Consider the following 24962-nt stretch of genomic DNA (forward strand, 5'->3'; position numbering starts at 1 on the left):
CAGTCAAAAAGATTCAAATCCCTCCATGCTGATGTGTTTGTTTACTATTTGATAAGGATTACATAAGAATAAGGGCAGTTTTCAAGAGCTTTTATCGCATCAAAATGGCTACAATGAAGTCGATTCGCGTTGAAAAATTCGGTGGCCCAGATGTTATGAATGTCCAAGACGTTCCTGTCCCAACATTGTCCAGTAACCAGGTTAGAAAACTATTTTGCGTTCTTTGCCTTAGGGGAGCCCTGGGCTAATCGAGGAAGAGGGCCGCAATCAGGGCTGTCTAACAGCATAGTGGGCCCATTTACATTCATAAATTCGGGCCCTAGGAAAATATGAGTTTCCCCCATGTATACTGTTCTTAGAGGCAGAAGCGTGGAGAGGTGCCCTGTGTTATCTATAATACAAAAGGCAGCCAATTTCGATAATTGCTGGAAATTTGTGGCCTTGAGCACAAGCCCCGTTTGCCCATGCGAGAAACAGGCTGTGCTTACAATTATTAAAACTTAGGGGTGATTCAAGTATTACGTCAGCATCGAGGGGAGGGGGGGGGGTCGGATTTGCTGACTTTTGATGGGAAGGGGGGGGGGGTTTGAAGGTTGCTTACGTCATCAACCACCCTTTTTGAAGATATGAAATATTCTGAGCTGCTGACGAAATTTTGCTCAAGGGGGAGGGGGGTCAAAAATCGCTAAAAATAAAATAAAATCGCTGCTTAAGCAATACCTGAATGGCCCATTACGAGCAGCTCTGCCAAGAGTCTGACTTCAACTGCTGAATGATGACCGCCTGAAGCAAGACTGTTTCGACAATATTATGAGCCAGATTGGCGGTTTGGAAATGGTTCAGCAGGAAATTTTTGGCTTTGGCAGGTGGCAGTTTTTCCAAAATTGTGTTCATGGCAAGTTTTTATTTTTCACTTCAGTCCCCGCCTCATGTTGTGTTTTCTTCCTGACAAGGGAGGGGGGGGGGGCATGTATAAACAAATCCTACTTTTTCTAACAACATTATAGAAATTTTTTGCATCATGATTAGTCGAAGTTAGTGAAATTCAAATTTGACGAAGTTTAATGTTTTTTTTCTCTATTGTTTTGTTTTCGCATATGGTTTCAGATGTTTTTTCCGGATTCCTCAAATTTCATTGTTTTATTTTATTAATTTCATAAAGGCCCTCTTAAGGGCCAAATTAATTTTTTCAATGGAATTTTCATCATCTTTGTGAATACGATCATGAAAGAAAGGGGTAGCGACTCCTAATTCGAAATAATACAGTATAAAAAGTATTGACAAGCTTTTGGCAAAACTGAATTTTGCCAAAAGCTCCGTTCCTCACGACATCTTGCTATCTTTCTTGCTCGTAATAACCAATTAGCTGCATGGTAATGCCTCTTGTATTGCTAAGACTGTAGGGATTGTAATTATGCGGGGAGCATCTCATCCAAAAATGGAAAGTTAGAGCTTTCTGCCTCCTCCATTGTTTATACCTCCATTATTTTCAAACAGCTGTAGGCTAGTGGTTCCCCACTTTACCAAGTGGCCAATATCGCCCCCACCCCGTCGGTGATTTAATGGTCCGGGGCAGAGGAGCAACAGAAGTTGTAAGTGTAACATAGGAGCTATGGAGTGACTTTGAGCAGGGGGGTGAGATGAGAATAAAATAATTGAAAGGGCGGTAAACCAAAAAAACTTGAGAAACTATCCTAGGTTCTAGATCAGTGGTTTCAACCTTTATGATATCGCGGCCAGTCAGTTAATAAAAATAAGACATGATTTCTATATTAATTACACACTATTTATAATTAACTAATATTACATTAATTAACCAATTAAAAATGGTCAAGTATTATGGAGATCTTAGTCTTCAAGATTTCTTAGGTATGAATGATTATGCGGGGTGTCATGTAAAAGAATCATTATCCTCTGAGTAAAGTAATTTTTTAGGCCCTTTTCTAGCTATAAATTTTTCTCCTTCCAATTTACATACTCAAGCTTAAAAATTTTGACCAGATCTTAGTGTCATGAGGCCCCTCTGCACATAAGGCCCCCTGGTATGGCCCATGCATTAAGACATCACCGGCGGTAGCATTAATGTCATGTCGATACCTGGCCCCGGTCCCAGAAAGCCTCTGCGTGAATCTTTGGCATCTCTGAAGTTGCTCGTTTCACCTGTAGCCATTTCATACAGCAGTTCGATGTTTGTGAAATCTTTATCTTTTTTGTAGTATATCCAATGACTATAGGGGGAAATGGGCAGTATCAGTGATGTCACAAGCTTCACGCAGAGGATTTCTGCTATAGAAGGTGTTGCCCTGGCCCGATAGTTGGGAAACACAGTATCTACACCACAGAAACCTGTGAAAGAAACTTTAGCTTCCACAAGCGTGGAGCTGGCAGGGCTCAAGCCCAGAAACCCGGAAGAGTTCTTGAATTTTTTTGTTTACTAGACCGTGAAAAATCTGATCTGGGACCCATACCTAATTTTTAAAATCATAGTACCAAATTTCATTATCACAAGGCACCTATGCACTTCAGGCTGTGCCGTCTTGACGCATGGGCCCACAGAGGCCTTAAATGAAGATTGGGGGCTTGAGATAATGAGATATGATGAAGATTTGCGAGATTAAGCATGGGAATTGGTAATAGGCATTTCCAGTTGACTGAGCAAAATCAATTTGCTCGGGAGCCAAACAACTTGTGGGCAGATGCCGTCGCTACCGCCTGTTATTTGCAGAATAAATGCCCATCTGAAGCTATCCAGGGAGGTATACCCTAAGAACTTTGGACCAAAAGACCAGTCGAAACTGGTCATCTTAAAATTTTTGGTTGCAAAGCATATGCGCACATCGATAAAACGCAAGTAAAGGGAAAGTTAGGAAAGCGCTCACAAGAATGCATTTTCATTGGATACCCTGAAGGGGTCAAGGGATACAAGTTGTGGAACGTAGACGAAGACATATTTTTCCCCAGTAGGAATGTGAGGTTTGATGAGACTGTTTTTCCATTCAGGAGGAGTCAAACAGATTGTCAGTTGATAGGAAGTGAATTAATAGTTAATCTAAATGACCAAGAAGTACAAGTGACACCTCCTGGAGCCCCTCTAAGGGATGCATTGCCCGACTTGAAGTGTGCAGAGCAAATGGTTAGGCATTCAAAACAGCCTACAACCACTGAGAATCAACCTCCAGATGTTAGAAGAAGCAAGAGACAAAGAGGACGTACAAGTTTTTATGGGAATCCAGTGTCATACAAAGCTGTCAATGAAGCGCAGTTTAATGTTGATATTCGGATCGAGGATCCCACCACCGTCAAAGAATCGTTGAAGAGAAACCGGTAACCAAGAAATGTGTTCGGGCAGCTAGATCGGCTAAGATAACAACGATAACTCTAGCCAGAAAAGGCACGAGAGACCCGCTAAAGCAGCTGCCAAGGAAAGTGACCAAGGCGACGACTCCGACAAGGATGGAACCGCCGACCTGAAAGCCAGTCCGAAAAATTGCGAGCTCAAGGCAACGATGACAAAAGCTAAAGATGGCGACACCGGCTCTGATTCAGATTATGAATCAAAGTTACCGAAGCAAAAGCCTGTAAGCCGGCAGACAAAAAGGGACAAAGAAATGGTATTGGAGAGAAAGAAGAGGATGAAGTTTTGCTGTCCAAGAAACACTGTGATGGTCACCAACGTAAGAAATCCAAGAACGATGAGTCCGATGTCGATAACGGTACCGAAGAAGATGAGAAGGAAGTGAATGAGCCAAAGGCTAGCAAGTCCAGCAGCAGCAAACCAGCTGCAGGCAAGGAGGATGAAGTGCATCAACGTTATTTTTCCTTTCGTCATGCATGGCATGGAGGAGTGTTACGATTTAAAAACGAAGCCTTGATAATGGCTGGTTATGCCAAAAGCATGAAGAGTATTGTAGTTGGTCCTTTGGTATCATGTTAAGTGGAATGGTTCCCGTAAATAAAGTGTGATGATGAAGGACGTGCGTTTCCTTGTGTGATTAGTGTATTTCACTTATACGATGTATCCAGTCCACCCACCCCGTTGTTTCGCAACATAACAAACTGTATATACAGGGCAGTCATAAACTAACCTTGCCAATATATGAGTGCCGAGCAGTCACAAAAATCAAGACATGAATGAAATTCAAGGTATAGGTATTTCAGAGTATGTGCTCGAGAATAGGAATTAAAAAACCCCCTAGCTCTCGCAGTTGCAGTAACAAAATTTTGAAAAATTAAAATGATAGCACTCACTTTTATGTATTAAAAAGTGATTAGTGCAGTGAAAAACCATGAATGGTGTTGGAATGATATCTATTGCACCATGAACGTTGGAGCGGGACTCGGTCAAAGAAAGACATGGGGGACTCCCTGTGATAGCTATTTTTTTCTGTGGTCATGTCACTGTTTCTGTTGTACCCCGTGTCAGGAAAGTTTTCTGACAAGGGCGAACCAGGTATCAAACTCGTGACACCCCTAAACATCCTTTGGTACTTTAGGCGAGTATCTTATCGACCTGGGCTACCGCGCCCTTTAGAAGTTTCCATGTATATGTTTGTTGTGTCTAGCACTGGTGTTTATCATGCTACAGATATCTTTCCAACATTGTTTATGGGTTTTGCTGCATCGATTATTTTGCAGTGCATAAAAAATGAGTGTCTGTATTTGAATTTTTTGAAATTTTATTGCTGTAACCATAACCCATGATTGCTAGGTTTTTTTTGTTTCTCTTCCCATTCTTTGATATACCGGTATGAGTGCATACTCTGAAACAACTATATCTCAAATTTTATTCACATTTGTTGATTTTAGCCGTCACTAGGGAGCTTGTAATTTGGCAAAGTTATTTTGTGACCATTTTATATATCATCCACACGGGGCTTGACTAATTCCTCGCACCTAAGTAGATATTGATATGTGGTTTAATCTAATCCGCAGATGCAAGAACAATTTTCATGCATTATTTTCAGTTGCTGATAAAAATCTACTCTGCTGGTGTCAATCCTGTTGATACATATATAAGAGAAGGATCATTCCTCAGGAAGCCGAATCTTCCTTATACGCCTGGTAAAGATGGTGCTGGGGTCGTGAAAGTTGTTGGAAGTGATGTCACAAATTTTAAGGTATATATGTTTTTTCAAGTAGCCATTCATGTTTCATGTGTTATGTGAATATGAAAGAGGATGTTTCTATTTATGGTACTGATCAATTATTGGAACAGTTGCCAATCTGCGATAGATAAACCAACCAAGCCTAGGGTGGGATTGTTTTGAAAGTTAAACAAAGTTTGCTGCTCGAATCACAAGCACAGACAAAAGTGCCAGATTACCATTGAAATCTCTAAATTACTGCAAATTGAAAAAAGCATGTCAGTTTTCTTTCTCAATGATCGACCATTGCCCCATTCACTTTTGATGAGATTGGGGTAGTTTAGATAATGGTTACGATAACAATGAGTGCATGAAAGTACAAAATTAACAACATTGCAAAAGCTTTGGCCAAACTGAATTGACAATACCAATAGAAAACATACATTCCATGCTATAGCGTATGTCGTATCTCTGCCAATGCAACACGCTCATTACATATCCCGGATTCCTGTCAGATCCAACTTTGCAAAATGTGAAAACCAGACACACCTCCACGTTAGTATCTAATGTGTCTGTTATAGACGCCTTTAAGAATAACAAGAGCCGTCAAAGACAAGGAACACCATTGTCCTTAGCAGGATCTCATTTGTTCTTCCATAGAGCTCGTAAGAAATATTAGTTCTCACTTAAAATTACGGGGAAAATGACCGGCAATAAGCAAAGTGCCTGAACACAGTTATTCCAGAATTCACTTACTGTTAGTTTAAGCTGATTTTCGGAGGAAGCAACCCATAATTGACTTGACACAATTATTTGAACTACTACTTACGGGCAATTTGCATGTTACGGTTTCTAATTTTGTATTTATATGCTAAGGAACCAGTATTTTTCTCGGCCCAACAAGATTACTCGTACCTTCCATCCCAAGATGCAAAAGCTACGTCACAATCGAAACATTACAGAAATTTACGTAATATTTCAATTCTTCAAATTGAAATACCATTTCAAAAACAGCAGTGAAATAACGTTAGGTGAATTGGCTGTGATTGCCGAACATATGGTGATCGCTATCAACCACCAGGAGAACAACAAAAGGCAGATATTTAAACATATTCTAACAGTTAAACATAATATCTTTAACTCCAAAATGTATCTTCGTGCCAGGGGTCTCGGTAATGTTACACCAATAAACACTAGTTTTGAAACACACAATATTACTGAAATATCAAACATCCTCTATGTAACTTGAGTTGTGTACCAATAGAATTTTAAAGAATAATAATTCAATATACTTATCAGTCTTATTGTTCCTCATGGTCGAATACCTAATTATGCAGTAAAGTCGTTGTTGTCCATAATAGCTGTTTTAGTGGTCACAGATGCCAAGGTATCAGGCCTTTCCAGTGCTCTGAGAGGCATGAAGATATCACAGCAAATAGGATGTGGACATGAGCAATTTCCAGCTTGACTGTAGGCAAGATGATGAGAGTAGGAAAGAAAACCTTCAAACAATTGCTTCGATAAACTGAAGCAGGAAGGTGTCGCCACAGGACAGAAAATAGGTCGAACCAGCCTCCAGCTTTGTGCCCGAGTGGCATGGTGGTAAGATACTTGTCTACCATCATGAAGGTTGTTGTCTGGGTCCCGGGTTCGAACCCAAGGGAGGATATAGATAAGATATTTTCCCTAACGAAACTCGAGGCGACCACAGATAGACAGCGCCTTCACTTCCAACCCATCTCACTAACGGCAGTAAATTGCACTATAGCGATATGGCCAGAGTTGGTGTTTGGTGAAGTAGTAGCCTCCAGCTTTGGTTTTGACGAGGTGATGAGGCCAAAGACGAAGTTCAATCAGATTTTCTCAGAATCTGAAGTTTCAGGTGATGTAGGCCGATAACCATGGAGCACATCATCCACCATGCCAAAGCACTAGACACAAAGATATCCCGTGATATAGCAAGGGAGTTAGATCAGCCAGCCTACTCAGTCAACCTGCAAACTGGTTGAGATGGAAGTGCAGTGTTAAACGACGATCCTGTCAATATGACGATACGGTGTGAAACATAGATTATATGCAAACCAGATGCAACACACGTGCACGCCAATCGACGTCAGAGCTCCAATTTTCGGGAAACTGAAGTTATTTTCCCACAAGAGTAGTTTGTGATTCCTCAGCACCAAGAATGTTGGGTAAGAAAACTTGCACATGTGTGAACAACTTCTGATGATTAAAAACTTAATAAGCTAAACAAATTATAAAAACACATAAAAGCAAAGTTTTAATTCATGTAAACATGATATATACTCTTAGTATAAGCCCTATTGCATATTATTTATTAATTATATTATAATTATATTATTACTAATATTATTATTAATTATACATGTATAATTATCAGACAAGATCAGAAGGTCAGGCGACTGTAACCAAAGGGAATGCTACAACACTAATGTCAGTAAAAAACATATTGTCTGGAATGTTGCAATTATGCAGACGTTTTAGTGAGTTTGTCTTTTAGTAGGGGTTTATTTTCTGGGTGTCAACAGCTTTGCTTACTGATGCTTAGAACCATGTAAGAGGGAGACCTAAGGATCTGGCCTACCTCACAAAAATTCCCCTAAAGTTCAACTTTAAGTGCTGCCCTCTGATGAAAGCCCCTAAAGTTCATATTGATCATATTCACCGCATTTCTAACTCAAAACACACACAATCCTTTGTGTCAGGGGTCAACTCCCTGAGGTAAAAAAATAATTTGGCATTGAGAAAAAGCAATTTGTGCATTTGTGCATGCAGGATCTGAAAAATTAATTCTGCATGGAAGAATTGGTTATGTCTATTTTTCTATCACTTTGGTTTCCTTCCCCCTAAAAAATAACAGTTGGCCCCCCCCCCCAAGAGAAATTTCTGTTAAAAGTACTGCTGATGCTGACAAAATGGAAAAAAAATTGTGTAAAATTCTGATACAATAATGATTGTTTAAAATAATCGCCTGTATGTAATATCTAACTTTTTTTTTGGGGGGGGGGGGGAAATGGTTTTAGTCAATAAAACAAAAATTTTCAGGATACGAGTTTTTCTTTAAAAATTTGGTTTAATTACAATGTTAGAAACTTTATTTTAATTTTGTATCATGGTGCACACTATGCAAGACTCAAACGAAACTATTTTTGAAACGCAGATAGAAAAATGGTCGTATATAATTTTTTTTTTTCTTATCTTCACTTCTCACAAAAATGTAGTTGGAGCAGGATTCTGAAACTGAGCACAATCACTCGTATAAAATTTGAATAATTATGATATTAGATCACGATATGGTGATATACTCAAAATTATTGGTAGTTAGTGCAAAGAAAAATATTTTGTGAAAAAAAAATGTTTATTACCTTTAGTCATCATACTCCAAGTATACTGCATCATGCTGCTGCTCATCACTCCCACATCCATTCCACATCAAATTGTAAAAGCTCTTAGTTTCTGGATCGATGAGAAACTTTGTTAAAGATTGCAGGTCACTGAACTTCGCACAAGCCTTGTAGCATTGGAGAGCCGCTGTGGTGGTCGAGTGGTTATAGTGACGGACTCGCGATGAGAGGATACGCGTTCGAACCCCACAGTGGTGGTTTGGCTGAAGTTGGTTTTCTGTGGTTCCCAACTTCAAGGCGCGAATGCGAGCCAATCTCCCCGTTAAAAAGTCTCGTCACAGTGAGCAACAGGCCTACAACGTTACAAATATTCAATCATTACACTTCACTCACAATTTGAAGTATAGATGGTAGCACTGAAATATCATACACAACACTAGCTACACTGTTAGGTGCACTCACTTTGTTCCAGACTCTGCCATGAAGCTGGCCTAGAAGAGATCTCGGCAACAGGATAAGTCCGGTGGCAGAGACCCTGGCGTTCATTCATTCATGTAGCATTGGAGACTTGTACAAAACTTCCAGTTCTTCGATAAGCATGTCGTTCTCTTGTTGATGGTCCTTTCTCCCTTTTTGCTTGTTTGTAACAGTAACTTCATGGCTGGATGCACTATGCCGCATCAATGGCATCTCTGAGTTCTGTTTTCCCATCTTATTTTCTGAAATCTCAATGTTTTGCACTATGTTTTTGCATCACAATGTTTTATCACCTTTCATTATTACATATCATTCATAGTCACATTTCATTAATTTTATGAAAAATGTTTATTTCATTAGGCGTTTATATTTCAGATAGGAGACAGAGTATTCGTTTGCATGATCATCACTCGTGGCCAAGGCACATATAGTGAGTTCGTTGCTGTGGATGAAAAATATGTTTTCCCATTGTCTGAAAGTCTCAGTTTCGATGAAGGAGCAGCATTAGGCATACCCTATTTCACTGCGTACAGAGCTCTGGTTACCAAGTAAATTATGTTTTAGAAAAATGATCTCTCGCATTTATCTTTTTAAGGGCACACATCAGTTTCATAAGATGTCAGGAAGCGACATCACAATGAATGTCGTTTATATGCATGTATTACGTTAGTTCTAAAGATGACAATTTTCTAGAGGCCAAGCAGTTTCAGGTGAAACTGTCCTAATCCATGGAGCTAGTGGTGCTGTTGGCTTGGCTTCTGTCCAAATCGCCAAGGCTCATGGTCTTAAAGTGATCGGAACAGCAGGAACCGAGGAAGGAATGGAACTGGTTAAGGCGACTGGAGCCGATCATGTGTTTAACCACAGAGATAAAAACTATGAAGAAAATATTATAGTAAGAGTTATTTATGTGTTTCAAAGTGAATCTATCACTTATATCAGTACAATCATTTATATGTTCTTCATATTATTGAAACATTAATGAATAGTTGTGTCTGTTTTTGTTTTTTTTTAAATTGTACTTTCGTGTAGGACCAACTTAAAAATATGTTTTTATGTCTGGTTAATCCTCAGCGTGCTCCCATCATCCAGGGATGATTATTGTAGCAGCATGCTCTATCATCCTGAGATGATCTGGGCTTTTTTAAAGAAATTCTTAACACAAAGTTTTTAAAATAACATAGATGGCGTAAGCATATATATATATATATTCTATTTTTTTATTATTATTTCTATATTTTCTATTAGGGTTGCTTGTACTGTGTGGGATGATTGTACATTGTTAGTAATGGTAAAATGCCTGCCTCCCCCAAATTGTTGTTGGTGATTGTGAGTTCCAAACCAAATTCTCTATCAACCCTTTTTTTTTTTAAATTATATTATATAACAAAACTCGTATAAAATGGAATGTCGAGAATGAAATAATATTCCATTTTAGCAGGTTTCCATTTCATGTGTGCTCGCAAACATACACATAAAAATATTAATCAATGAAGGGAGTTTTTTTTTATTTTGTTGAAGATAGGTTTCTGTCTCACACAGTATCAGTCTTAGATAGGTTTCAATGTACAGAGATGCCTCGACTTAAGAAGTTTTCAGCTAACAAACATGATTCCGAATCAGGAACAGATTATCTTTATTAGTCGAAGTATCACTGTATTTGCAATGTATGGGTTTGAGTGCCATCTGCTTTTCATGAAAGACAACTCGAAAAAAAGGAAATTTGTTTTGCACGGCCATTTTTAGAGCAAGTTTTCTGCGACTGTTCCCACAGCCTAGGGGTTAAAGTTCACGCATTCTAAGCTGTCTACGCTTTAACTACCCATCAGAAATTCTCAACAAGATATCTTGTCTCCTCAAATGCCTAAAACCCCCCTCTCGCCCACTCCATGGACGAAGGTACGGGCAAAATCCTCTTCAAACTAAAACTACACTGGCATTCCTAGGAAAATTGAAACAAAATGCATTATTGACGACAAACAGAAAGTGACAGTTTTTTTAGAAGGAATTTCGAAAAATTCCAGCACCTCAGATTATTCGGATATGGAACCTCGAACATTCTTGACTCGGATAATCGAGATTCCACTGTATATCCCGATTGTTTTGGGGTTATTGTTGGACCTGAACATTTAGATTTTGAGTCACAAGTTTTTGATTTTTTTTAGATTCCGAATCATTAATAAATCATTCATTACCAGAATTGCAAAATCATTTCCACTTTGGTTGTTGAACATTTGTTGATCAGGATTCTTATTGAAGTTGAATTTATTACTTAGTATGAAAGAGAAATGGGTATGGATGACAATACCAAGTTTTCACGCAGCATAATGTCTGATGAAGTTGCATTAAGCTTGAACTGTATTTCATTTACTTTATATATGTTTGTGTCCTGATTTCACAACAGTGTCATTTTAAGATATTTGCTGCCACGCTACCCATTTGCAGGAGTGGGCTAGGCTGACAATGATGCACTGATGGAATTTTAAACTGAAATCTAAATTGCTCTGTGCTTTTTGAATGGGAATTGCATTAATATTATGTTCTGACCTTTTTTTGCTCTTTCTTTGTTCTTTCAGGAACTCACTGAAAATCGAGGAGTGAATATCATATTGGAGATGATGGCCAATGCCAATCTTGGGAAAGATTTGACAATATTGGATAAACATGCTCGTGTCATGGTATTATTAGCAAACTAATTCTGAGATGTTTTATTTCTGAAATGGTTAAATAGGCTGTATGATCACAAACACTATTACGCAGCTGCCAAGTGTCTCCCAGATTTCCCATCTCCCAAACTCTCATAAAAAAATTTGTATTTCCCCTGAATTTTGACCGTAATTGCAAAAAATCCCTTCTTTTGGACGCAAAAATGATTTCTATAGAATTTATTGGAAAAATTGTTGCCTGTGTGTTTTTTCGTCCCCAAACTGATGCCACATTCTTCAAATTGCTGTCATTGTGTCAAATCGCAAAGAAATGTTTCATTTTCACAAATAAAATGCAAAATTTGCCAAACAGCCAGTGTCGTTTTGGCCTCTCAACTTTTGAATTAGTGGCATGACTTGTGTCATGCGTGGCGTTATGTCCAGTTGTAACGTTTATCTTGCATTTCCCGGTTCTTTATCATTTTTACCCCAGTAACCATTGGATGGATGGCAATAATGAATGAAACAAGACTTTAATTAAACTATAAATATTTATTCAATTATCAGTTAACTATTAGTATAACATTTTAACAAACAATTATCACATTTAACCTTTTCTCTCAATATTACAACGAAACAATAAACAGAATGATCTCACTGCCATGTCCAGGTATTCATGTATTAGTTCACATGGTCCACAAGACACTCCAAAATGTCTACTTCACGACAGAAGACTCCCCGACACCAGGTTCAGACGGGTTTGGTGTCTCGAAACACGCGTTGAGGCCACAGCTCAGCCACTGCGTAGGAAACTGAAGGCGAACGTCCAAGGATTGTCCGGATTCATTCTGATCCTCGCTACACAAACAGTGCTACTAGCGCACTGTCAGGGTGAAGATGTAGCGATCTCCTTAACAGCACTGGTACCAGAGTTACAGGAGCTGGAAGAGACGGATCTCTTATCTTCTCAGGATGTTACTGAAGGAATTTCACCTGTTGGATCTGACTGTCTACTGTATTTATCAGAAATATGAACCTTATGTACTGAATGCATTTTATTTTCCTTTTTGTGTAGGTGATTGGAAGCAGAGGTACAGTTAAAATTGATCCTCGTCATTTGATGTCTTCAGAAACTTCAGTTATTGGTGTCGCGCTTCTCAACTGTAATGATGTAAGTTACTTTGCCTTGAACTGAATGCATTTTATTTGATACATAACATACTGGATGTCACATCTCTTATTCTAAACATATTGTAGCCATGCTTATAGCGAGAATACTTACATTTACTAGGAATGACTTTTCTTTAAATTTTAAAAACAAGATACGAACCAGGCCAAGAAAAAAAACCTGGCAACTTGTTGACATGTGAAAAGAGGAAAATTTAGAGCGTCACTAGAAATTTAGTTGATCCTGGGAAATGGCCTAAGAACATGAGCTGTGGCTTGAAGGCTAAAATAATGAACAATTCATAGCGATATTAATCTGACATGGTTGAAAAGATATTTTTTGACGTTTCTTTTGCCGAGTGGCGTGCATTTTCAAGAAATAACTAATGATGTCTGGTGGGAATGAAACTTAACTCTTTAACACACATCCAGATATTTCTTCTTAAAGTGGACTTTTCCAAGTTTTGACTCTTGTTTTGTTCTGTTCCTCTTCATTCTCCTGTAGGCTTGAGCCTTTCTTTCCAATTCCCACCTCTGCCGAGTGCTTTCATTTTCTTCCCCCCACTGTTGACAAAAGCCTCCAAAACATACCCATACTTCCTACCTGGGCTATTTTTGGATGTTTAAATGTGTGTTTTCTCCCTTCTTTACTGATACCGCTCCCATGGGATTGGCCAGCTGTTCATCAGTTGTTTGATTGGTTGGTGTTGTTATCATGAGCTCTTGACAGATTGGAGTTGTCATTTTAATCTTATTTTCTGGAGACCAAACAGCAATAATTCACACTTTTCTTCTGTTCTATTGGAACAGTTTTTATTTTTTTGGTTTTTTTCAATTGCTTCCCTGAAAATATGTGAGCAGTATTTGTCGACACCATATGGTATGTACCCGTATGGGTATTGCTGAAGATTCAGGCCTGTTTCTTGCATGGGCAAATGAGACAGCTGCCCAGGATCAACAAATTTTCAGGGCTCTGAAATTAGCTCCTCTCTGCCCCCTTCCCCTGTGTATGCCTCTGCTTTGAAAAAGACTGCATATAAGGGGCTCCAAAAATTCATATTTGCTGAGCATATTTGCTGAACTTATGATAAACAGGCCCTGCAGAAGATGCCCAAGTGTTGTACCAAATTTGCAAAGAAAACCTGTGAGTCTGATGAAGATGAATCAAATGTTTTGAAAGATACAGTACTGGATAAATACACTCATGTCCATAAATTAAGGATAATGCCAGCTGCGGCAAATAAAGGTTCAGAAACAAAACAAACGTTACTTATTCATAAAGCCCATTTATTAAACAAAAGATAAAGAACAAAAACAATGGTGTATGTATGATACCATTCATAAAAACTATAATTTTCGCTCCCTGGAGCAATTGTAAAAAATATATCCTTTACAAAAACTTACTATTACATGGTTGGTATGATGGTTAATACATTGCATGTCTCCCATGCGATGAAATACAGTCCATACAATGCCTAGGGATGCTGAGTATCAAATTATCGATCTGATCTTGGGGAAGATCACTCCACTCAGCAAGCAATGCTCTCCGAAGTTCCGGAACACATGTAGGAGGTGGTTGACGGGCTGCAACTCGTCGACCAAGCATGTCCCACACATGCTCTATCGGATTCAAGTCAGGTGAGAATGCTGGCCATTCTATACGGGTTACATCCTCAGATTCAAGGCATTCGTTTACGATGTTTGCTCAGTGAGGACGGGCGTTGTCATCCATAAACACAAATTCTGCGCCCATGGCACCCCTAAACAAACGTACATGTTGTTTCAGAATGATGTCCCGATAAATTTGGGCTTTCATGGTTCCGGTTTGAACATGTAGATCTGTTCTGGAACTCAGTATAATTCCACCCCAAATGAGCAATGTTGCACCACCGTAACGGTGTCGTTCAATGATGTTGTCTTGGTGGTAACGGGTACCTTGCGTTCTCTATATGAAAGTCCGATGTGGATCAGACTGCAAGCTAAACCTGGACTCGTCGGAAAACATCACACAAGCCCTCTGTGACGATGTCCACATTGCATGTTCTCTACTCCAGGCTAATCGCTGCCGACAGTGAGTTGCCGTGAGCGGAACACATCTGACAGGCCTGCGAGCATATAGACCAATATCTCCCAAACGTCTGTACACGGTTTGCCTTGAAACTGTGGTACCCGTGGCTGCAGATAGCTGACGAGACAGGTCGGATGCTGTGCTCCGTCTGCTTCTTTTGGCAGTTACTGCCAAATACCGGTCTTTATTCGGCGTTGTAACTCGGGGGCGACCTGTACTGTAACGTTTACTGACATTTCCGTTATTTTGGAATTGTTGCCAAAGCGTAGAGATGACACTTTGGGCAATTCCAAGTTCCTCGGATACTTCCATCTGAGTACGCCCACATTCCAGGCGGCCGATAATTCTACCACGTAAAAAAATCATCCACATGCGTCCTCTGTGTCATAACTATTCGCTTATGGCACTGAGCGCCTTACAGAACTCTTGTGAACAATTTTACTTCTTTGCCACCATTCCTTATATACCCCCCTCTTACACTCTCGTCATTGTGACGTACTATCGGCATCATCTGGTGGCTTCCTGAAATTTGCATATCATTCTTGCAGATGTGTGTGATAATTCTACAGGTGAAATTTTTACTTTAGATTTCGATTTCCGTGTGATTCAGAATTATCCTTAATTTATGGACATGAGTGTATAAGGATCTCCCATATCCCCGGATGGATCGATAATCCGGACACTTCAGCCATTGTTTTTATAACTGGAGACTCAATTTTTTTTCTTTACCCAAATTCTTTTTCTGGCTTTCCTGATGTATCAGCCATTTTATTTCTTTTTTGTACCATTTATTGTTGGTGTTCTTAAAGATTTTCGGACTTCTGGGGAAATGTGATTATTCCAAAAGTCAGCTTTAATCAAAAGATCTTTTCTTTCTTCATTTCTTCGGTCTGTATAATTAATCCTGGTTCGGAACTATTTTTTTCTGTGATTATCTAAGTGAAGTTTAAGTAAAGTGTGTGAGAAAGTTAAACTTGTGAAGAAGCTAGAAAGCGGAACACCAATATGAATATTATATGGAGAACATGGAATCAAAAGATCTATCATTTATAGGATCTCCGGAAACAAAACAATATATTTTTTCAGGTTTTTTCATATGTGAGCAGCAACACAAACTTTTTTCAAAGAATAAAGGGATATTTTTTTCTTTGTTACTATATGTATATACAGTGGAGTCTCGAAAGTGTGTGCAAGGTTCCGAAGTACTGAAATTTTTAAAATTTCTTCACAAAGTGTTTTACATATTTTGTTTGATTCTTCAAACGAATGCAAGTAATTTCAGTTTTTAGGAGTCTTGATCCCTAAGCTGGCATCTTCAATGGATCCATCCCTATGGCAAAATTTTCCAATTTGCCTCTATAATAAATTTGTAATGTAAAAAAATAATAATATTCAATCATATCGTTACCCAGAGATATGAAGACCCCTGTCAGCCTCTCTTATAAAGAGGCCATCAGTCTTGACAGATCTAATCTTAACTAACTAAACTAGTTGTTCTTGAACTTTGCATTGTGGCTCTTAAGGGGCTTTGCCAACCTTGGTCAGGGGCATAGTAGCTGGTGTAGGGCAAGGGTCTTCAACCGCTAACACACCATGGGCCACATTTTCAGTTTGGGCAAGGCCTACGGGTCACTAAGCTATACTGCATGTTATCAAAAAGCTTGGAGTGCCACAAGTATCCCTCGGACCATGCATTGAAGACGCCTGGCGTGGCGATTTGTGCCTGTTTAGTTCTTTGGACAGTGATTCTTTTCTAGGCTATTCTGAGGAGCCACAGGTAGGAAAATTTTGAGAACCAGAACTATGTACGACATTGAATTAAGAACAAAACAAAGTGGGCGAGAGTAAAGAGTAACTATGAATACATAAGTCTAGGCCTTTCCCCCCTAAAAAAATCTGATTTCTATTGTTGTTTTTTTTTATATTCAAGTTTTCGGTAATCTGAGGTGGCCTCAGTGCCTTTACGTCAGATTAATGAAACTCTACTGTATATATTGCTTTGGGGCCGTTCAAGTATTATGTAAGCAAATTTTTAGCCATTTTTGACCCAAGGAGTCCAGATTTGGGAGATCCTACTGTAATTTAAAACATACGTAGCTCAATCCATGGCCTAGCCCTCAGAGCCATGGGTTGACCTACAATCTCAAGTATAATTTGGTTATTTAGCAGGTAGGAGGTGAAAAACTCACAAAGTTAGTGCAAATATATTATTTAACAGATGTGCATTTAGGGGTGGGGAGAGAACAAGTTGAGAAAGACAGCAAATTGAAGTAATTGGTGGTAAATTAAATCAAAAGAACAGGAAAAGAGCAGCAAAATTTGCATCGCTGCAGGTGGCAAACTAAAAATCTACCTCAGTTATTTAAACTGTTTTTGTAATTAAACAGTGAGTATCGCAATTAGAAAGTTCTTTTATTGTAGTTTCCACTGTAAATGTTAATTAAGGAGACTTCTGATGAACAATGAAATCTTAACAGCATCATACAAATACAACGCCACAACAGACAAAATGCCCAACGAGGTGGCTGATAGCAAGATCCCTGCGAGCATCTTGGGCCCTTAAGAGTAGTACTATGATATGAATTGGTATGTGAGGTCATGGGAGAGCCCTTTTGGGTCAAGCTCACATAAGTATACACATTAAGACACCCCTGCTGATGAATGAATCTATATATATAACATTGATTTTCTGTGTGTGTGTTCTCTATACAAATCTACAATTTTAGATCTATCGTCGCAAAATTTTGCATATATACCAAACAGGACCCAACTTAAACTATAGGCTACTTTAAAAGTTCGCCAGAGTTGCGTAAATGCTCGAAATGGGCAAAAAAACTGTCGGTCAACAATGATTCCTGTGCCTCAACAATTACTTTTAGAATGTTTACTTTGGTTACCGTGGTTCCCTAGCAATGCGTTTCTGACATGCATATGCCTTTACAATGGTTTGTCACTTCTTTAATGCTGCCAGTATTATGTATAATAGTTCATTCTTTTTTATAATGGTTCGCCACTTTTTCAATCCTCGCAGAAATTGAAGAAAACCTGGGCAGCGCTATTATAACTAGTACTTCATAAAAGTTCAACTAACAAGACAAGGCCTCAAATATGATTTTATAATGCTGTATTTGATTCCTGATGCAAGCATCAATTTTTAGCACCTCCCATTTTGAATGAACAAAAGATGAATTTGGTGCTAGCTGATCCAGCATCCAGGACACTAGACTGGCCAGACCTTGCAACAGTGTTAAGGTGTCAAACTAATATGATGTTGGTTTTTTTGGTATTTTAAACTTGGGGGAATTCTAAAAATTATTAATTGTTTCATTCTATTTGATTGCGACTCATGACACATTACACAGTCATTTGAGTGGCTCATCAAAAATTATAGAATTTTGTAAGTGGCCAGTGATTTTGTAAAGGTCCTGCACCCTTGCAATAAAAAAGTCAATAGAAACCATAACAAAAAAGTCAAATGAAATGGGGAAGGTCAGTCCAATCCATATAAAAAGTAGTGTTCCAAAAAAAACAATTGACACTGAAATGTGCCAGTATTTTTAGTTCAATTAGTTAGTCAGTAAACCGTGTTCAAAACATGGTTTGAAAGTATTTTGAACCCCTAGATCTTGTGGAGACAAATTCAAGATTTACTATGGCAATAAGAAGGGCTGAGCAAATGGATAGAGGTTTTACAAGTAATCTGGTGAGGTCGAAAATTCATAATAAAGGAAGTTCAGTGAAACCTGTACGAGACGGAATGTCAAGGGACTGAAATAATATTTCGTTTTATGAAGGTGCAAATCAAATAACTAATCATTGAACAGACTATATTTTAATTCCGTTTAAGACAGGTTTCCGTCTCATACAGTGTCTGTTTAGACAGGTTTCTCTGTATATCTTCAGCAGAAATAAATGGAATTGGTGTCTGCTGGTTGTTTTCATTGAGGAAATTCTAAAAAAATTAAGTCGGTCATGAAGAGTAGGAGTTTGTAGAAATTGGTAAAACTGTTGAAACTCCTTTGAAATTATTCGGTCAAATTTCATTTTATGTATGCACCAACCTTTGAGAAAGCAAGAATCTTATAATAATATTATCTATATTGAATTTTTCTCTAAAGAGATGAAACAGCTGAAAAAAATTTCTCTCTAATATTCAATCATTACACTTCACTCACAATGTGAAGTATAGACGGCAGCACTGAAATATCAAGCACAATACTAGCTACACACTCAGACTGTTAGGTGCACTCACTTTGTTCCAGACTCTGCCACGAAGCTGGGCTGGAAGAGATCTCGGCAACGAAATAAGTCCGGTGGCAGAGCCCCTGGCGTTGATTAATTCAGTCATATTTGATCATTAGTCATAAAATAATTTTTTTTTTTTTCTAGCGCGATTGGGAAACAACCTCCAGGAACATACTTAGGGGTATCAATCAAGGTTACATAAAACCCATCATTGATAAAAGATACTCTCTTCAAGATTGTGGTAAAGCCCATCGAGATATAATAGAGTCGAGAGGTGCCAAAGGTAAACTTATAATTACCGTTTGTGAAGCATAGCCACTGTATGGTCTTGATTTCTACCACATGTTGTCTGCACTATGTTGAAAATATTCTGTACATATATGTGTGTTTGTGACTGCTTAAAACGACACAATAAAGTTTTTAATTTTATTTTCAGTAATTCAATGATAGAGATCTGTAAAAATGGTACGATACTTATTTTGTGATGTTTTTATTTGATGGTGCATCATTTTCCATGACACTTTCATTAATGTGTTAATTTTAGTGTTCTTGGCCAGATTGCTTTCAGTGAAAAGACTTGCTTTTAATGTGAGACCGGCTTGTATTTACGCCTCAAAGTTAAAAAATAAATTTTGGGTGAGCACCCTGCCTCGCGCGTTGTGCATTTTGCCTGTTGTGGATTTGTATTTGTGAAAAAATACTGCTGCAGGGACTGCCTATTTGTGCTCTGATGCAGAATATGCTTATACTTTTTCCTCTAAGTCAGCAGTTCTCAACCAGTGCTCCGTGTGCATTTCCCAGGGACTTCACAGCCGCTTGAGGAAAATAAAATAAATCAGTAAATGTTGTAAATTTAAAAAAAGTTCTAATGGATTCCGCCATAGAAATTATGTACTAAAAAGAGCTTCATGAGTCAAAAAAAGATTGAGAACTGCTGCTCCAAGTTATACCACTGCTTTCAATAGTCATGAGGGCTAGAATCCGGGTTCGAACCCCACCGTCGCCACAGTGGTGGTCGGCTGAAGTTGGTTTCCTGTGGTTCTCCCAACTTCAAGGTGCAAATGCGAGCTGATCTCCCCATTAAAAAGTCTCGCCACAGAGAGCAACAGGCCTACAACGATAAATTATTCAATCATTACACTTCACTCATAGTTAGAAAAACTGGTGGCAGATGGCAGCATTACACAGAAACAAACTTCACGTCAGGTTTCACTACACGTACACGCACATTCCAGCATGTACTGATTCGTTAGAGGTTCCTCAGAGGAATATGGGTGAGGTGCTTGTGTGGTTTAGTAGCCATGAGGGCTATTGAAACTTTACTTTTTTTTAATCATTGACCAAAACATACTTGAGAGCCCAGTATAACCTTTTCTTTTTACAGACTGGTTTTTAGCAGGGCTGGGTAACTTTTTTTCCCCTTCAAATGTCATGCAATGTCATGCTCATAATCTTTGATTCAATGGCTAATTCTTGACACATATTTTGTTATCAATGCTACTTTTTATGTGCTCTTTCTTCCAAACCACGCACAACTCAGGTCTATTGCCATGGGCAATTTACTACTTAGTGAGTTGTGCCGGAAGTGTAAGTGTGTGTACCTAACTATTAAATAAATTATATCTGAGGTTTAGGCTGATTGCAGCTAGTGTTGTTAATATTCGACGCAACCTATTCCGGAGCGTATTTTTGAATTTCGAATTTGAATATTCAATATTGAGATTTCAATCTTGGATTTTGTTTGTGGCAAGAAACATGAGTAATAACATTGAAGAGCTCATATACAGTGAATCCCACTTATAGCGTTTTCCAAAAACTCATGAAAAACGTTGTTGGTGGGAAAACGTTTTAAACTTGAAATTTCAATAAGTGTTAGGAAAAGTTAAGAGATCACGAAAATAAGTTGTACTAAGCGAGAAAATTTTATAAGTGGGAACGTGTTAAACGGAATATGCTGCAGTAATTTTAAATTAATCTACATTTTCTCACAAATGTAGTCTTAACGTGTTTCACAATGTTTTTATTTTTGTAAATTCCACATCCCCTCCTCACATCTTGGAGCAGGGCCCCTAGGCTGAGATCTTTAGCGGCCCCAAGCCAAACTTTCATGGGCCCTTCTGTAATGAATTTATTGCGTGAAAAAAAATGATGGTTATTGTTTTTTTTCTCCCGGATCCTAGGGCTAGAGCCCTGTCAGCAGTGCTGTCTTAACGCATGGACCCACCTAGGCCTCAAAAAAAATGAGATATAGTTGAAATTTTCGAGGAGCATACATGTAAATTTGCGTGGTGGGGCCTCAGAAAAATCGCTTGGCCCGAAGGCCCATGGAGACTTAAGACTGCCCTGGCACCCGAACAGTGATATATCTAAGCCCCATCCTCTTCTTTCTGGCTGGAAATTCTCGCCTAATAATTTGTATGAAAAACGCTCCGAAAAAAAGTTCACCAAATCCTATTATTCTGAGCCTCTACACCCCCCCCCCCCCGAGTAGACCCTGGCCCGTAAAAGGGCTGGGGCAACCAGAGTCCTGCCTCGAGCAAATAATGGGCTTACAAAAAATATTTTTGTATAATGATGATACTCATTTTGTATGATGATATACCTTTCCAAGAGGCCCCAAAAAGGCACGTTACGTCCCTAGGTGGACCCCATAGGCTCCTTCCCACAAGCAGGATCGATGCTTGGTCAGACGGGCAAGATCACATTTTGGCGCCGTTTGTAATGTTTGGTGCCCTGGCACCGGACCCGCTGGCCCACCCCCACTAGTTGCAGCCCTTCCCACAAGAGTAAGCAGGACTGCAACGACTACAACTAACATGCTTAGTCAACCGGGGCAAGGATGCATTTTGGTACCCACTCCTTCTGATCCGACGCCCGGGTCACAAGACACGCTGCACCCGAGGGTCGCAACTAGAGGGGAGCAAACACCGGGACGATAATTATCATTTGTGTATTTTCCCACATTATAAACTTACTACAGATTGATTGATGACCGCTCACGCCCAGAGCTGTTGAAAAAATTAAATTTGAATTAATTTAAACTTACTATAGAGGGGGAGGGGCATGAAAAGTTTGGACTGGAGGCGTACCATAGATCCCAGCCTAGGAGCCATGCTGTAGGATATGCGAGCCATGGTTTATTATGAATTCATTACAGAGTAATGAATCCGGTAAAAAAATCTGACACAGTGGCCCTGTTCTGGAAGAATGGGGGGGGGGGGCTGATGCACCAATATGCGTTAAGAACGGGTGACTCGAGAAGAAATCTGTGCTTGTGCGGAACCTACTTTTTTGGTGTCCCCTGCCCACTTTTTTTTGGTCGACAAAGCTTCTCACTTTTTCAACTCGAATTTATATGGGGGAAATTTGTCTGTTCTGTGAAACAAGGATGATCCAATGCACCTACACAGGAAGTCGCTTCTCCGACACATCGCCCTGGATCCACTTGCCTTCACTCCATTCGAAGCTAAAGATGTCTGCCACGGCTTTATTCGCAGCTGAAGTCTGAATATGTCTCGGCTTCATTAGGGGCCATTCAAGTATTACGTCAGCATCGATGGGGGGGGGGGGGTGTTTGGATAATGCTTACGTCATCAACCTCCCTTTATGAAAATATGAAGTATTTTTAATGGCACCTTATACGTGGTGCGCCAAAAACTAGAAAAACCTTTCGATAGTTTGTAGGCACTTGAAGTAACATTCCCCCCTATTGATAAGTGCTCTACAGAACCACTTTAGTGATCTTTAAATGTTTCGCGGATCCAAGTGATCTGGAAATGTGTCCGGGCCGCTTAACTGCGCCATGCATCACTCAAGTGATCCGTAATTATATGCCGCGGATCACAAATAATCTGAGATTGTGCCGCGGGTAACTTGAGTGATGTAAAACTGCACTGGGGGCCCCTTAAGTGCTCTAAAACTAAGTCACATGTCACTCAAGGGATCTCTAAATATGTCACGGATCGATTAAGTGTTCTGTGTGCCCCGGTCATTTGGAACTGTGCCCCGGGTCATTTAAGTGATCTGAAAATGTGCCATAGGCCGCTTAAATGCTTTGCAATTATACCACGGGACACTTAAAATTAGGTTTGAGGAGGGCAGGCCGCATCAGATAACCCTTTCATGCGATTTATCATTATATGGCTTGGAGTGTGGGTCGCATGGCCCCCACAAGGACAGGGCTCTAGCCCTGGGTCCCGGGACAATTATAATTAATTTTTTGGAATTTTCACGCTATAAATTAACTATACAAGGACCCGTGAAAAATGTGACCAGGATCCCGCAAAAGATTCCAGCCCAGGGGCCCCGCTCTAAGATGTGGGGGTGATGGTGGGTCGCAATGAATTTATTAAAGATGAATATTGAGTTCATAGCCTTCAAATAACATTGAAATTAACAGAAATTGATTATAATATCATATAAAGGTATTTTCTTCCGAAATTTCAATTAAAAAAAATATTTTTGCATTAAAAAAATAAATTTTTGATCGTCGGGGGGGGGGGGCACACGAGCCCTCTGTGCCCCCTCCCCCCGTGTACGTCTCTGATCCTACAAATATGCATTAGGATTCAGAGGAGCAGAGCTGATGACAGGGCCTTCATTTCAACTTTTTCCGGGGGGAGGGGGGCAAAGCACATGTACTCAATGTATGTATATACACTGAAGAGCCAAAAGAACTGGTGCCACCTGCCTATTATCGTGTAGGGCCCCCGCGAGCCCGCAGAAGTGCCGCAGCACGACGTGGCATGGACTCGACTAATATCTGAAGTAGTGCTGGAGGTAATCGACACCATGAATCCTGCAGTGCTGTCCATAAATCCGTAGGAGTAAGAGGGGGTGGAGATCTCTTCTGAACAGCACGTTGCAAGGCATCCAAGGATTCATGAGGTTGTCTCCGTACACGTCCATCAGCTCGAAGCAATTGGAACCGAGACACGTCAGACCAGGCAACGTGTTTCCAGTCCTCAACAGTCCAATGTCGGTGTTGTCGGGCCCAGGCGAGGCGTAAAGCTTTGTGTCGTGCAGTCATCAAGGGTACACGAGTGGGCCTTCGGCTCCGAAAGCCCATATCGATGATGTTTCGTTGAATGGTTCGCACGCTGACACTTGTTGATGGACCAGCATTGAAATCTGCAGCAATTTGCAGAAGGGTTGCACGTCTGTCACGTTTAATGATTCTCGTCAGTCCCGTTCTTGCATGATCTTTTTCCGGCCGCAGCGATGTCGTAGATTTATTTTTTTACCGGATTCCCGATATTCACGGTACACTCGTGAAATGGTCGTACGTGAAAATCCTAATTTCATCGCTACCTCGCGGAGATGCTACGTCCCATCTCTCGTGCGCCGACTATAACACCACGTTCAAACTCACTTAAATCTCGATAACCTGCCATTGTAGCAGCAGTAACCGATCTAACAACTATGCCAGACACTTGTTGTGTTATATAGGCGTTGCCGACCGCAGCGCCGTACTCTGATTGGTTCCATATCTCTTTATTTGCATACGCATGCCTGTACCAGTTTTTTTGGCTCTTCAGTTTATATATATGTACGGGGTGATTATAAAAAAACTATCCCGACATATGGGCCCCTAACTATCATACCATTCACAGAAACTGAATGAAATTTTGGCATAAGGTATTTTGAGGTATGCGCTCAAGAATGATATGGAAAACAACAGTGTCACTCTAACAGTTACGGTTACAGTGAGAAAATATCAAATGGCAACACCAAGTTTTTTGTATTGGAATGCGATCTCCATACTGAAAAACAGTAAATAGCGTTGGAATGGCACCTGTAGCACGAAAATCCCCAGAGCTAGGCAAGGAAAAAGTAAAAAGGACTTTGCCGTGCACCAGAGCATTAATGTTCGTTTCATTCGTCACACCGTTTCTTCGGCTGAGATGCCAGC

The 24962-nt window shown here is 39.7% G+C and overlaps 1 protein-coding gene across 1 annotated transcript; it reads left to right on the top strand.

Moving 5' to 3' along the window:
- The first annotated feature begins 3 nt into the window (after nucleotides 1-3).
- LOC149065908 (zeta-crystallin-like) lies at nucleotides 4-19480 on the top strand. The gene is made up of 7 exons (XM_089253394.1): nucleotides 4-200; nucleotides 4965-5117; nucleotides 9302-9474; nucleotides 9620-9821; nucleotides 11503-11604; nucleotides 12647-12742; nucleotides 19196-19480. The coding sequence occupies exons 1-7, from the start codon at nucleotides 105-107 to the stop codon at nucleotides 19364-19366; spliced, it is 993 nt and encodes a 330-aa protein (XP_089109520.1). The 5' UTR covers nucleotides 4-104; the 3' UTR covers nucleotides 19367-19480.
- Nucleotides 19481-24962: the final 5482 nt, after the last annotated feature.

This window comes from Pholcus phalangioides, unplaced genomic scaffold, assembly GCF_987345545.1.
Source record: "Pholcus phalangioides strain wild (caught in Gottingen) unplaced genomic scaffold, Ppha-v1.0 ptg000037l_1, whole genome shotgun sequence".
NCBI classification, from domain to species: Eukaryota; Metazoa; Arthropoda; class Arachnida; order Araneae; family Pholcidae; genus Pholcus; species Pholcus phalangioides.